This window comes from Bombyx mori, chromosome 7 (assembly GCF_030269925.1).
Source record: "Bombyx mori chromosome 7, ASM3026992v2".
Lineage (NCBI taxonomy): Eukaryota > Metazoa > Arthropoda > Insecta > Lepidoptera > Bombycidae > Bombyx > Bombyx mori.
Window position 1 is genome coordinate 13299785 of NC_085113.1, and position 12754 is coordinate 13312538.

General features: G+C 39.9%; 1 protein-coding gene across 1 annotated transcript in view; it reads left to right on the forward strand.

The window, feature by feature from the left end:
• The window catches only part of LOC101737866 (inverted formin-2), a 94966-nt gene that overhangs the window by 61125 nt on the left and 21087 nt on the right, over nt 1-12754 (forward strand). Inside the window, exons 4-7 of the mRNA XM_038011944.2 lie at nt 9212-9320; nt 9979-10059; nt 11116-11275; nt 11734-11767. Coding sequence (XP_037867872.2) covers nt 9219-9320; nt 9979-10059; nt 11116-11275; nt 11734-11767 — 377 coding nt within the window. The 5' untranslated portion in view covers nt 9212-9218. The remainder of the gene's footprint in view (nt 1-9211; nt 9321-9978; nt 10060-11115; nt 11276-11733; nt 11768-12754) is intronic.

Sequence of the window (12754 nt, forward strand, 5' to 3'; positions counted from 1 at the left end):
CGATTTCCTCCTGACAAAAAAAAAAAAAAAAAAACAAATAAAAAAAAAAAAAAAAAAAAGCGTTTTGGTTATTGCAGTATTGTGTAGGTTCGGAAGCAGGTTTTTGTTTCGCCTACTGATTGCTGAACGCCTACCCAAGTGTAAACAGTGACAACCGAAGTTAATGACAGCGTCCAAATCTATCATTAAAGATCGAACACAGGAGAGTTATAGCTTGGGGTTGTTCAGTATTAAGATTTAGGGCATAATTTATCCAGGTTAGGGGCGGTATTCACGTGATGATATTGACGAACTCTGACAGCTGAGTACAACCAGACGGGCCAAAACCTGCAATGCTTTTTTTTATTGTTCTTGTAGACAAACGAACATACCAGCTGATGGTGAGTGGTAACTTTCGCCCATAGACAGAGGCAGAGCCAGGCCAAGAGCAGGATGGCCCGCGGTCTACCGTTAAGTACTTTCCAAAAGCCTTTCTTACATTAAGCAAATCTTCATATCCGACATATTAATGACACGTGTAAACGAACCCTGTGTTCAGATAAGTCCGTGATTAATACTGACATTAGATCAGTGAGAACTCGTTAAATCGGGTCACGTTTGACCCGTGTGACGTGTCCAGCGTGACCTTAGGCTGTGGACGACACGGGGTGCCAAACCAGTCTCAGTTCGTGAACGACCATGACTGCAGCGTTACGCAAATAAATAAATAAATATTTTTATTACATACCTTGCGTGATGTCATTCATTTATAGCGGCACTAATTCATGATTCCTAAATGTATTGTAAATACGGGTATTAGGAAAAAACTCTGTGAGGGTAGAGGTCACTAAGCCGCCTATTACTGTCGCTGAACACTTTTTTTTCTACCTTTGCTGATAGCCTTGAGACGCTACTTCAGCTTCGCCCTAATATGTAGGTGAGCTCACGGGGCTCAAACCGGAGTGTTGCTAATACTGGCCCTAGTACGAGCAGTGCTTCGCAGAATCTACCACCGGATCGGAAACGCGACATACTGAGAAGATCCGGCGAGAAACTCAATGGGCTGTGTCTATGGGTTAATTCGCTCGTCGAGCCCTTCGCCGCAAGCGACGGGTTCGACGAGAACGTTGACCGGTGCTTGTGGTACCTAAAAGCACCGTTAATAGATCGGGAGGATCCGTAATGACGTGCTTAGGGCGACGTCGACTAATTACCATTCGGTCTACAGGATCGGGTATGTAATTCCCAGAACACTAAACTTTACGGTTGATATTATTGATTTAGTCATGTGAGACGAGCTTTCACTGTTTCATATAATAACGAATAAAGGTTACATATTTGACCTCATGAGTCTTACAAGCCGTAAGATTTATAAAGGTTACAGGTGGGCCTTAAGCCTTGTTTTCTACTTTTAAGGCAGACTAGTATACCGCCCAACATATTATAAGTATTTACCGTCGTTCAGCACGTCACACCACAGCTAATCGACTGCCTAACCATGAGTTTCGTTTGTCATTTAAAACCAAAATGGGAGATAAAAATGTCTTACTCGGATGTGAATGATTGCTAGCGATTGAACTGGACAGGATGTCAGGTCCAAACAGGGCTGATTCGACATCAATCTGCCTACAAATATAACTGTTATAGTTTTTTTTATCAAAACCGTAGCGCATGCAGGTCTGTCGTCTAAAATAAAACTGACAGCCATTACGTAAGTATACCGGTTCGGGTCGAGGTCAGTGCCGTCGGTTTAGAATTAATTAATCTATCGCATGTGTGAAGCTTAACGGACTTTACATGTGTTGATGCTTAAGTGCCTAAGCCGATAATTGTAGTAACTTTAGTAACGACACTTCATACGCCTTTTAAAATGATTAATAAGTTTGAGATTCAGTAATGTTTTTGTATTGTGTGTTTTGTGTGTCGGCACCTTGTGTAGTTAAAGTTTTTTTGTGAATTTAGTGTACATTTTTTTGTTTTTAGTCGGCGAGTTCGCGGTTGGTATGAAATCACACAGCTCAGGGTAAAAAAATCATGTAGATAGAGGAAATAATGAATGGCAAAATAAACCAAACAGGATATTTAGAAGTGTTCTCGTCTCTATAATCTGGTTGCAGTATTGACAGCGGAAACAAAAAAAAACATTTGTGTACCTTAAAAATTATTATAATTCGGTTTTTAATTAACTTTTCTTTTTTTATTGCCTTTGTAGGCAGACGAGCGTACGGCCCACCTGATGGTAAGTGGTTACCGTCGCCCATGGACTTCAGCAATGCCAGGAGCAGAGCCAAGCCGCTGCCTACTGCTTAATACTCTCCACAAGCCTCGTTTGAAGAAGGACATGTCATAGCGCTCGGGAAACACCGTGGAGGGGAGCTCATTCCATAGCCGGATGGTACGTGGCAAAAAAGACCTCTGGAAACGCACTGTGGATGACCGCAGTGGCTCCAGGTAGTATGGATGAACTCTACTCCGGTGGCGGGCGGTGCGATGGTAAAAACGAGACGTTGGTATCATCTCGAACAATTCCTCAGAGCACTCCCCATGGAACATGCGGTACAAAATACAGAGGGACCCGAAGTCCCTCCGCAGACCCAGATCTCTTTTAATACAACTTTTTTATCACTTATTTTGCTAATTTCCGTATCCAATACTTTTTCTAATGTCAAGATAATCAGCCTACCTCGCATCCCATCCACGTATTTTTTCTCTTTATTTAATAACCCTCACTCGCAATACCGTCTTTACCATAAGGGCACACGGGGCCCGTGCCCAGGGCCCCCATTCTCAGGGGGCCCCGAAGGACCGACAATTTGGTTACCAATTGTAGTCGAGAGCGGTCATATTCGCAGCTTAAGAGAATAAAAAATGAATTGCGAACAACAATGTTACAAGAAAGGCTGAGTAATTTATCAATTATGGGCATAGAAAGTGATATCCTTCAAAAAATTTACTTTAAAGATATAATGGAATATTTTGCTCAACAGAAATCCCGACAGAAACCATTATCGTAATCGTAACCAAAAAACCAGCAGCATTCTAATATCGGCGTCCCGAGGGGTAGGGTGATGGGAGAAATGTGCTCCGCACTAAACGCTTCACTTTCCCCCCTTTGCCTCTTCATGAGTTCTGTCTCATGCGAGGTTTGGACGTTGGTTGTTGAGCGACAGGAGGTTTTAGTCAGTTCGACTCTGACATGCTCCGCCCTCTATCCCCAGTGGAGGGCGGAAGTCCTGCGATTACCTCGTGACCAAAAAAAAAAAAAAAAAAGCATTCTAATATAATTAATATTATTATATCATACTGTATTTGATTACCTATAATAAATAGTCATTCATACTCAGTAAAAAAATGTTATTATAATTCGCTTTTTTTACTTTCCAAAAGGGCCTCAAATTCTTGTGTGCCCAAGGGCCCCAGTCTAGTTTAAGACGTCCCTGCTCACTCGTCGTGTATACGAGCATGATACAACTTACAGTCGAATGTCCTTATTTACGAAGTGCCATTATATTACATCTTAGGATGTCTCAAAATGACAGTAATTGTGGTTAAAACTGACGATTTGAAAAACTCGGGTTTTCCCGGGTCTTATCTATGTAGCACTGAGTTCACTTTCACCACATTACCGCTTCCGGAGAATCATTCATGAGTCACGGTGGAAATTACTTCGAGTCTAGTGTTTGTGTAAATAAATGCGGATCACGTGGCCTCGTCTTCCGAAGATTGGTATCCTGTTGCGAGATCCTCTGGCCTTTGTAAATGGTAATTTCGTTGCCCCTACGAGGTGCTGTACCATCATACTGCCTATTCCTACCGTCATTCTGCTTATTTCTACCGCTATGCCGAAATCGATCGTTGCCCTAATAAATATAGACTTTTATCTCATGTCTCACGGTGACAACCAGCTGTCTATCAGCCACAATAACCAGTGATGTTTTTGACTACTATAATTCAATGAAAAAAAAACATGATTAAAGAATGCGAGTCTAAGCATAGTGGTAACTGCCAGCCCCGCCCTGCCCAAGTACGGCGGGCTTCAGCGGAAGGCTACCGCCGGTTTTGTAATACGTTCTAATTGTAATTCCAACAAAATTATTAAAATTATTAAGAGAGAGCAGTACTTCTTCTCTTTGGAGTAGGATACTTTCAGAATGTTATTAGTACAGAATGGTAGGCAGCGGCTTGGCTCTGCTCCTGCCATTGCTGAAGTTCATGGGCGACGGTAACCACTCACCATCAGGTGGGCCGTATGCTCGTCTGCCTACAAGGGCAATAAAAAAAATTAGTAATACCTACATAGTGTCTATTACGTATGTATATGTAAATAGAAGACATGGATTCGTTCTAAAAACAGTCAAAGATTAGCGCAAAGTTTCCGTTGACAGAATACTGTTTGGAATGACGTCAAATCAGTCGTGGAATGGAAAGCACATGCGCTTCGTCAAAATATAGAATGCAAAAAATGTCGCGCTATGTAAATGTTTGCTATTCAATTAACTTTAGATTGAAATGTTTTCGTGGATTTGAAATATACGACCAATATACAAGCCGTATTAATTGAAAGATTAAAATTAATATAACAATAATCAAATTTTTAAAAGAACAGCTTAAACCCCTGAGTTGTGTTTAAGCGCTCCTTCATGGCCCTTTAAACTTTGCGAGAGCTTAAACTCTGCAGGGGAGTTTAACTTTCGTTGAAACTACAAATTAATCTTCAGTGGCAGTTTAAACCTTCGATTTTAGTATATACTACAATTGATATTATGGGCCTAAGAAAGTTAAATAGTTACGCCGGTAAGAGTAACGCCATCTATTGCCGAATAGTCGAACGAATATCGAAGGACCTAGCAGCACCTGGAACATTCAAGAAGTACAGCGCCATCTATTATCAGATAATGGAAACACAATACTCGAAATGTGTGGAATATTCTCGATAATTCTAGGGATGTGGTATCGGCTATAAAAGCGTTTGCAGAGATGGCACGCAGTCAGTTAGTAATCGGAACTACTCGAAGCGAAATGAAGCGAAGCGAAAGAAGCGAATTGAGAGTTTTAAAGTGTTTGTTGAGTGTTTTAAGTGTTGAATACAGTTTTTAATTTATACTTCGGTGGAATTTTATTTATCCCGAACCCCAGCGCGTAACAATACAAAGGCACACCTTATCATTTCTCGGAGTCTCCCGTAGACTCAGGACCCGCCCATACCGCAATAACGCCGTCTTCTAATCGATTTTGAGACATATGAGGTCAAAACTTGCATTAGGTACCTCTGAAAGGGCTCACTTCTCTACAGCAATATTTTTTAAATTCCTTTTATTGGCCGCATTGTTGATGGTATATCGGAATCGGAGCCAAGGTATTTGTTTATCTAAGACCCGTAACTCCACAAATGCCATGATAAGGTTGTACCTGTAACCTTGCGTTAGACAAACGGCCCTAGTACAGCGCGTGGGCTGGCAGGTATGCCTCCATACCGACTGTAAGTGGTGCAAGATGCAAGCGAAAGCGGCCTATCAAAAAACTATCATTACGGTATAGTATCGGTAGGCAGCGGCTTGGCTCTGCCCCTGGCACTGCTGAAGTTTATGGGCGACGGATGCTCGTCTGCCTACAAGCGCAATAAAAAAAATCATATTTGTTCATTAAGCAATCGGACACAAATAAAAAACAATCTAAATTTTATTTACAAAAGATACTAAACAGATAGATTTACTGGTGGAAGGACCTCTTGTGAGTCCGCACGGGTAGGTACCACCATCTCGCCTATTTCTGCCATGAAGCAGTAATGCGCTTCGGTTTGAAGGGCGGGGCAGCCGTTGTAACTATACTGAGACCTTAGAACTTATATCTCAAGGTGGGTGGCGCATTTACGTTGTAGATATCTATGGGCTCCAGTAACCATTTAACACTAGGTGGGCTGTGAGCTCGTCCACCCATCTAAGCAATAAAAAAATACTGCTTAGATTAAAACGATTATACAATAACTAAATTTTTTTTTACGATATTTTTCTAGTAATTTGTGTCACTAATCGAAATGCAAGACGTATTATTTAAGTTAGTCAACAATAGCAGTCTGCATTCTCTTTTGACGTGATGTGGCTTCCGTCACCACATAGTAACAGGTGGACTGTTAGCTAGTCTGCCCATCAATAGTATCAAAACAACGCTCAACCACCCGTGGAACCTAACCTAATTGTTTATCTTAATTTAACCACGCTTCCTCTCGTATTTCAAAGCACACATTTATACTTGTCATTATTCTAACTCGGTTACGTTGTAAGGACAACAACCAACGCCGGATTAGCCAAAGACAAATTTCACAAATTCTAATCGAGTTTCGAAATATTCTAAAGACACAAGACGGATTTCTCGTATTGAAACAACAGAAGGAAGTGAAAGAAAACTTGGGAAGTAAACATAGGTTTGAGTATTTTAATAACTGAAGTTTGTTTGAATTTTAAATAGAACATAAGTGATATTTGTATCTTCGTATTTCTTCAGATTTCTTTTACCTTTTTTTAATACGCTTTTATTAGCTTCATACGTATGGAAGTATGTAACGGAATCTTTGAACATGATTTTGACTTCAAAACGTCGGATTAATTGGAAATTTGGCATTTATTAAGGACCGATGACATTTTTACTGGTGGTAGAACCTCTTGTGAGTCCGCACGGGTAGGTACCACCACCCTGCCTATTTCTGCCGTGAAGCAGTAATGCGTTTCGGTTTGAAAGGTGGGGCAGCCGTTGTAGCTATACTGAGACCTTAGAACTTATATCTCAAGGTGGGTGGCGCATTTATGTTGTGGATGTCTATGGGCTCCAGTAACCACTTAACACTAGGTGGGCTGTGCTCGTCCACCCATCTAAGCAATAAAAAAAAACAATATTTTAAACAGTTTGATCCGTTATTCTTACTAAGATATTCAGGATTAGCGATTTTTGGTTTACCCGAGACCCGGGGTGTCTGCGTCTAGACCAAGAAGGGAAATTAACAGGCGCGTCGATCACCTATTTCTCGGATAAGTTACCGACTGATTCAGATGAAATTTTTGAAAAATTGAAAAAAGCTATTGAAATTCAACTAAAAAATAAAAAATTAATAAGGGATTACGCCCGTACGTCTTGGCTCCTGTAGTTGGCGGCTTCCCCCCGGTGAAGGTCAAGGGGCGACCTGAGGGGGTGGAGGCCGCGCGGCGCGCTACCAGCACTCTAGCGCGCTGTCAAGGAGTATTGATAATAGAGTAACGCTTGGGCGAAGAGTGCAGGGGAGTCGTTTAGTGGGTAGGGCCCTAAAATTCCTTGGGCCCGCGGTCTGCTTCAAACACCTTGCAGATTGTGAAGTCCCACGTGCCCCCTAGGCGCGGGGACCTCGTAGGAGGATCGGACCCGGCCCGAAAAAAAAAAGGTGCTGGTGCCTACCCCTGCGGATTCACAAGAGGTCCTATCACTAGCGAGGACTTCAATATAACTAAACGTAGTAGGCATAACCATAAGTCGAAATTTCGAAATTATTGAACTCTGAACAGCCGTCGAAATTTCTTGATCACGTAACCAAATAAAACTAGACTAATAAAGGAAATTTTCACCCTTTTAAATATAATTCGTACGCGTTATTTCTAAACTGTGAATATCAAATTACGTAGGTCCGGTTTTCGTGACATCTACATTCGTGTCAACAATTTTAATACTGTATTTAGCGGTTGTTTGGGTGTAAATCACAACCTGATTTCCGAGATGAAGTGTGTCTGTGCGCCTGTACAACAAAATCCCACAAGATGTTCAGAACCTACACATACATAGCTTTAAGAAAACTATTAAAGAACATCTGTGCAATAAAGCTTAGTATAAAGTCAATGATTATCTAGAAGATTGCACAAAGTGGGAATGAGTTGCTCGCTCCGGGCATCTCAATATTGCAATAGTTGTTATGTTATAAAAATGAATATTTAAAAAAAAATCTATAATTAAAAAAAAAAGACATGCCCGCTGAGTTTCTTGCAAGTTCTTCTCAGGACGGAAGCTAGAGTTTTTGTGAATTGGCGGTAGTTCTTTTTGACGTTCAATAAGTATGTACTTTCATTTAGGTTGAATAAAAAAAAAAATTTCATTTTGATTTGATTTGAAATTCCAATTGTATTGTGCAATGCCTTCGGATATTAGATAGAAATTGTACCAGGTGCAGCCGAAATCAGTATGGCAGATGGTATCGCGCAAATCACACCTCACGACCAGTTCGTTTCTTAGAAATTTCATTTTGATATTCCCACGGTTGTATTATTAGTTATGGTAATTTATTTAATGAAAATCATTTAAGCCGGCATCTTGTTTAGATATTACGTGGTTTTCGTTGAAATATGTGAATATGTATTTTGAAGCGGCAGTAATATTATTAATCTATATATTAATACATGAAGCAAAAACTTTGTAACCCTTTTTACGAAAATTACGCGGACGAAAATATCCCACACTTATAGGGGAAAAGCAAAATGCTGTTATCTTTTTAGAATTATGCATAAAAATACATTAAATCAATAAATAAAACTTTACACACACTAGTATATATTTGACACACGTACGCATACTCTTTTGTTTATTGTTAAAGGCTGTGGTCAAATTGAGAATTGATTAATAAAGTCTGTGGTGTAATTGAGGATTGGCCGGTCACCGTCCTCGTCGAACCCGTCGCTTGCGACGAAGAGCTCCACGAGTAAATTAACCCATAGACACAGCCCATTGAGTTTCTCGCCGGATCTTCTCAGTGGCTCGCGTTTCCGATCCGGTGGTAGATTCTGCGAAGCACTGCTCTTGCTAGGGCCAGTGCTAGCAACACTCCCGGTTTGAGTCCCGTGAGCTCACCTGCTAGCTCGGTGAATCTTAACCCCTCGAGGTCACTAGAATATGTAGGAAAAAAATAATAGAATTGATTAGTATTGTTTGTCTTTAATATTATTTGTCTATAGCCTTGGTGAAATCTGTGCTTATAGAAGTATGTATGTATAGTCTTTGACAAGAACCTAACCGATGTTCAAACTTATAATTTAAATTAATTAAGGTCGAATTTCGACCACCGTGCGTCCACTAGTAATTATTAATAATGCCTTAGCAGCGCATCGTGAGGTTGCTCACTTCTAACCCTAATTACCAAGACGTACAGTAGTAGACTAGGGTTTTTCATATTAGAACTATTTTTCGCTTTTTTCTTATGAAGTTTCTGATAAAATTGTTTCAGAAGCACGATGGAGAGTCGCGTTGGTCTCGACTATATTGTGGAGCACGCAGAATACGCAGCAAAACTAGCTGCGGCCTTGTCTTCGCCCGCGGCTCCTGTCAAGAAGCAGGTAGCTACAATAACAGCTATCTTTGCAACAACTATCACATAGAAATAAGATTAATAGTATGCAACCAATATTTTTAGCAATACACAAAGGAAATTTATTAAGGGAAATTTATTAATATGGAGTACCTCAGAATGAATAAACAATAAAATTCTTAATTGCGTATTCTGTTATATAGGAAGAAAACAATATTTAGAGCCTAAGGCCTAAGAGCCTTTTTTTAAAATAATATTAAAAATTAAACAGCAAACAGTGTTAATAAACTATACAAAACTGAGCACTCTTTCAACTGAATATGACAGACTTCACTCCGTGACACTGAATAACACTGAAAAAAAGGAGGCATCTTTTCATTACCGTACCATCAGAATAGCGTTCATCCCTGCTAGCTTGAACCACTGCGCCAACCACAGTTTGTGTCCTGAGAGTCTGAGACAATTCTTGTGACGTACCGATTCCTCGCAACGAAACATGCTGGACCCAAAACGAACAAACTATATGCGTCTGGACTAAGACCCTACTAGTTGATCTGTAACATGTATCTTATTAAATCGAACCGTTCAATGCATATTCAAATGGTTCTGTGGAAAAGGCCACAATGGTCAAATGTTGCGCTAATATCCGTGTTTTGCGTTATAATCATAGTAATGTATTTCATCAGGTCTTCGAACTTCTATCGGCTCTGTGCGTCTACAATTCTGATGGCTACGCGCGAGCTGTGGATACCCTCGAACGATATAAGGTACAGTCTAAATATTGATCTACTGCTACGAAATAATATAAAAAACTTCAGAGGTGTCAAGGGACACCCGGATGGAACGAAGTTCCTTTCGATTAATTAGTGAAGGAATTGTAATTTTTTTTTTAAGTTATAATAATAAATTACGGCATTATGAAGAAGAAAAAAACAATACTATGAACTAAATTACTATTGTTGAAACGCTATCTCGAGAAACTGTACTCATTACGCGGACCAATCGGATACGAGCAATGTCACGCGATAAGCGCCTACACGTTGATTGGTCAGAATGACGGATCTAAAAAGTGTCGTGACAACTTTTCGTAAGAATTTTTTCCGTCTAGCCCCCTTTCACAACGCGCGATAAGGAACTTCGTTCCAAAAGAAAAACCGACATTAACGAAATTAAACGAGAATATCATTAATGTAGCCGAAGTCAATGAAGTGTGCGTTATTCAGATTAATTTAATAATTCCTAATCGTCCTTAGTAGCAGGTCATAGAACGAAAAATACGCAATAAACGCTTAACCCTCAAAGGATCCAAACTGTGTTCTCTAGGGTCATAATCACAGAAGACAAGAGTGAAGAAGATATATGATCAGTCTTCGAGTAACAAATGTTTATCTAACATCTATTTATATATTTTACTTGATCGAACTAATAGGAGTAGTATCTTAAGTTAATAGTTGTAGGAATTTTTTTGGAACGAAGTTCTTTAAGGGACGATGCGGAGGGATACCCTAACCGGGAAAAAACGTCCGTAACGTAAGATTTTGTACTAGTAATGCACACAGTGTACGACTTAACTTTGTAATAACGTACAAAAAATAACATAATTTTTTTTACCGAATGACCGTGGCTTGTTGCGAAACCTCCAGTTTTATTTTCTTTATACCTCGAATAGAACTTAAAATTAATATTTTTATAATAGGGAACTTCGTTCCTATCCGGTGTTTCACGACACCACACATCTTTATTTTTGGATTGAGCTGTTGAGTACTTAGGTCTTGAGGTAGGCGCATCAGTGCCAATGTATCCTGATTTTCAAATCGCTAAAGGTGCTGAAAAACGAGAGGTACCGGCTCAGCGTGGTGGTGGAGGAACTGAAAAATGCCACGAGCACAGAATACAAGACCGCATTAGTAGCCTTCATCAACTGCCTCATCATCTCTGCTCCACGTCTTCCTGACAGGACCCGGGTCAGGAATGAGTTTATAGGTATTGTCATTGTTTGAGCACTTCTAATCACATCAAGCGCAATTTAAGCATATTACCAGAATTTTACCAGTTCTGGTGATAAGATCTCTTGAGGGCCTTGCGGGTAGGTACTACCACCTGAACTATTTCTGCTGCGAAACAGTAATTAATTTATAGCTATCCGTATGCAACTGTTTCGCAATAATATTAATTTTCAAGTCATTCATTCATCTGACATTTTCCTACCTTACATTTTTAAGATAAAATTCCTTCTATGCTTAAACGAGGATTGAATACAGTTCTGATGTAATTTACTATTTAAAATCATATAGCGCATTGCACATAGTTCAACAATGTTTTTGGCGCTATTAGACTTGAGATTTTAAATAATTACTTTTCATCTATTCCCGCTAAAAATTTTCCGCAATTTTATAATGCATATACAATGTTGACTGATTAACTTTTACACAATGTTACAGGACTTGGACTTCTATCAGTATTAAATAATTTAAGGTGAGTACGTTTACTTATTTATTTATATTGTATTATTATTGGAGGTATCGCCGGGAACCAGTCATGCGTGCCAGTTTGAAGAGTGGGGTCAAACGAGGTCCATGGTCGCCGTCACCGACGCGCATGCGTAAAAAATGTCAACTCTAAATATCAATTACTAGTTGACCCGGCAGACTTCGTAGTGCCTCAATCGATAAATAAAAGACCTAAACTTTTGTATAAAATAAACTTAAAACAAACAAAAGGAATCCGTCCGACGGGGGACACATCAAAGGAAAAACAAATTGTTATTTTTATTTAATTCCGAGCATTTTCATATTTATCTAGCCAAATCGGTCCAGCCGCTCTCAAGTTTTAGCGAGACTAACGAACAACAATTCATTTTTATATATATAGATAGATAACGTTACCCCATGTAACATTGGTAATGTCTTAAACTGAGCTGAGGACAAAGATCTCTAGGGACATCAATCACCCAGAAACACCGGCGACCAACAATAATATCAAGTTTAAGCTAAAAAAACAGCGTACACTCTGTGCAACTCGATCTCTTGAACGGCTTCGAACAAAGCAGAGTTTTAATTAAGGTTTTTTTTTCCGTCCAAGCATAATTAATCGCGTGTTTCTCGCGCTTTTTGCAGTGGTTTTGAGTCACCGATCGAGTGTTGCCATAGATAATAGTAGTTTACGACTGCTATTGAATGATGGTCTCACGGCCCACGTGGAGTGCCGTGCTCACAGGAGCCCATAGAAATCACATACAGTAGAGCCCGTTCGGTTTGCCTTTAAATCCCGATCACGATCGTTTGAACTTCGTGGTCTATGCAAGGAATGTTGATTAACTTTGCATTGGATACAATTTTAACGTCCGTCTGGTGTAGTGGTAAGTGACATGGTCACTACACTAGGGGGTCGCGGGTTCGAATCCCGCCAAGGGAAGATATTTGTATAATAAATATAAATGTATTTTCCAGGGTTATGGATGTA